At 39.8% G+C, this 2,847-nt stretch overlaps 1 protein-coding gene across 1 annotated transcript in view; it reads right to left on the bottom strand.

Moving 5' to 3' along the window:
* Window positions 1-1,294: 1,294 nt before the first annotated feature.
* The window catches only part of LOC119355492, a 3,793-nt gene continuing 2,240 nt past the window's right edge, over window positions 1,295-2,847 (bottom strand). Inside the window, exons 2-3 of the mRNA XM_037622306.1 lie at window positions 2,407-2,479; window positions 1,295-1,827 (exon numbers count right to left, since the gene is read on the bottom strand). Coding sequence (XP_037478203.1) covers window positions 2,432-2,479 — 48 coding nt within the window. The 3' untranslated portion in view covers window positions 1,295-1,827; window positions 2,407-2,431. The remainder of the gene's footprint in view (window positions 1,828-2,406; window positions 2,480-2,847) is intronic.

Genomic DNA, 2,847 nt, shown 5'->3' with positions numbered 1-2,847 from the left:
TGTAATTATTTTTCTTCAATTTCTTTTGAATGATTGATGTGCAAACTTGAGACCCTTTAGTCCCGGTTCTGTTACGAACCGGGACTAAAGGCCCTCCACGTGTCCGCTGCCTGGAGCTCCACCTTTAATCCCGGTTGGTAACACCAACAGGGACTAAAGAAAATTTTACGGTTTTTTTTTAAATTTTTTGAATTTTTTTCCAATTTTCAAATTTCCGAATTATTTTATCAATTTAATCTCTAATCACCCCTCATCACTACTCAATTTAACCTCTAATCTCTAATCACCCCTCATCATTCCAAATCATCTAACTTCCCGGCCGGTCACCCATCCTCTCACTACTCCAGCCTGAGCAAGCTTAACTTCCGGGTTCTATTCCCCCTCGTTTCCAAGTCTGCACTTGTTTCCCTGACAATAGTAAGATGTCAATCCTATTAACCCTCAGGAGTTTAGCTTGAGCATGAAGTCACATGTTTCACTATTTGAGTTTGAAACTATTATTTAAAAAACAATAATTATTTAGTAACACGAATATTTTTTGAATAAGTAGTTTGACCATAGTTTGATCGGATTTGACTAAAATTCAAAAAAACTGAAATAATTATTTAGTAACACTAATATTCTTGAATAATTATTTAATAACAGTAATACTTTTTGAATAAGTAGTTTGACCATAGTTTGACCAGATTTAACCAAAATTTAAAAAAACTGAAATTTAAACATAACTTTTTTTCCTTTTAGAATTTGAGGATTCTAAAAATTTGCAAACAGGCCTACGGGACGGCTCCGGCAGACGTTGTTGCGGCGGATGGAGTTGATGATGGTGGGCGGCACGGCTGGTATGTCGCCATGAACGTGGTAGGTCTTGAAGTATAAGGGCACGTGCTTCGCGTCCATGACCTGCTGCATGGCTCCGGTGACCAGGGGCTCGATGACGCCGCCTGGGATGAGCGTGACATGGATCGGGGTGCCGTCACCCAGCCGGGGAGGCACAGAGGAGACCAGGAGGCGGAGGAGCTGGGTGTACCATGGGGCTGGGGCTGCGGTGGGCGGATGCGGAAGTGAAATCCGGTAGGCGGAGGGCCGTCGACTCAAGCAGAGTATTTTACATCTTCTGATATTAAAGAGGAGCATGATGCTAATTTAGGCACGGGTTGATGAACGCTGATTCGGGAACAACCAACTAGCAACAAGTCACAGCTCCACTGCATATAAAATAAAAGCATACTGGAATGGCAAATCCAAATTGGACTTTAACCAGCATAACATGGAACACTATTGCATTCTGCTATCCAAGGTGCAGTGGCGAAATGATGCCACGTCTCACATTTGCATGTAAGGAAAAAAGTGGTTTCACAATTACTACATCCATCTAAAAACGTCTATTATTTTGGGACGCCGATAAGTCCTGAACATTCAGGATTTGACAAAGTCAAATCAAACGCTTTTTGTGGTAATTTACATTTTTTCACCATGGCAAGTTTAGTTGGTAAGTACGGCAAATCCGCCCTCAGTTTGTTTTTTGTCAGGAAATTGCCGTGCTTGCCAACTAAACTTGCCATTTTTGCGTCAACTAAAATTGCCATTAAAAACGTTCGATTTGCCATGGTCAAAAAGCTGTCATTTGGATTTATCATTTCCGTTATTTTGAGATGAAGGTAGTACTATCCTAGATTTTGCATCCTTGAACCAAAAAGCATGCGATAGTGGAACTCCAAAAAGCATCCAGCCAAAAAAGAGGAAGAAATAGCAAGCACTTCAACTCAAGCTATAGCTCAAGGATCCCGGCTTCAAATTTTGTGACCTCTCTTACAGGGCCTCTACACCCTGCAAAACAAGATGAGAAGGAAGTCAAAATCAGCTTTAAGAAACGGAAACATGCCATCAGACCGTTGGTCAAAATCACGGGTCACCACTAATATTCAAAGCAAGCTTTACAATCTACTAGGTGTTGGGGAGTGAATGTGAAGACCTTAAAATTCCTGAAAATTCATATGGGTGAGTGTATGTGCGTATGTATGAACTGTGTTAAGGATCACAGATAACATGCATTATACGGTTATACCACCACACAGCGAAAAATAAGTGGACACGCAAGACACAACATTTTTTATAATCACATACTACTCCCTAAGAACAAGAATACTGATATTACATGGAAAACAAGATCCTTACTCCAGTGTGTTCGCCCAACACACACGTGGAAGCAAACAAATAAGATACAAACAGAAGATAAGAATTGATCAGGTGATGTTGTAGAATCATTCAAGTTCAACCAACCAATAGTGAAGGAAAAGGGAGGTGTCAAGTGAGGGTGCAAAAGAAATGAGTAGCCAAATACCAGAACGATTCATGAGAGAATTTAGTTACACGTATGAAACAAAGTAATAGGTAAGTCAGGTTTACCTTACTGAGAACAAGATCTCTGCCCTTACTTCAACCAAGCAAATTTTCTCCTTCCCAATAAGTTCTTATTTTCCTACAAAACAACATCAGCACAGACATGGTAAACAAAAATGTTGGTGCTGATCTCAGCAACAGCAAAATGATAAGACTAGCATACAAAAAATGCATCCTGTTAAATCTGAAGACCTGTTAAAACCTGAATCTGTAAACAATATTGAAGTATTCAGCATAAATGTCTCATTCTAGTTCATGTTGCTCCCTTTCGTGCAAAACTACATGGATAATGGTTTTTGATATGATATTCAAACAAACTGAAGTTCAAGACAGGTGAACCAATTAATCTATACACTAGCAAAGATCAACAGCATCAATGGTCCAACCTCACATAGCTTATGCACGCAATATAAAGCAATAAAAAATGGCAATTAGTTCAAGCACTCC

Source organism: Triticum dicoccoides, chromosome 1A (genome assembly GCF_002162155.2).
Source record: "Triticum dicoccoides isolate Atlit2015 ecotype Zavitan chromosome 1A, WEW_v2.0, whole genome shotgun sequence".
NCBI lineage: Eukaryota > Viridiplantae > Streptophyta > Magnoliopsida > Poales > Poaceae > Triticum > Triticum dicoccoides.
The sequence above is the reverse complement of the archived record's forward strand: the minus strand, read 5'-3'. Positions and strand labels throughout refer to the sequence as shown.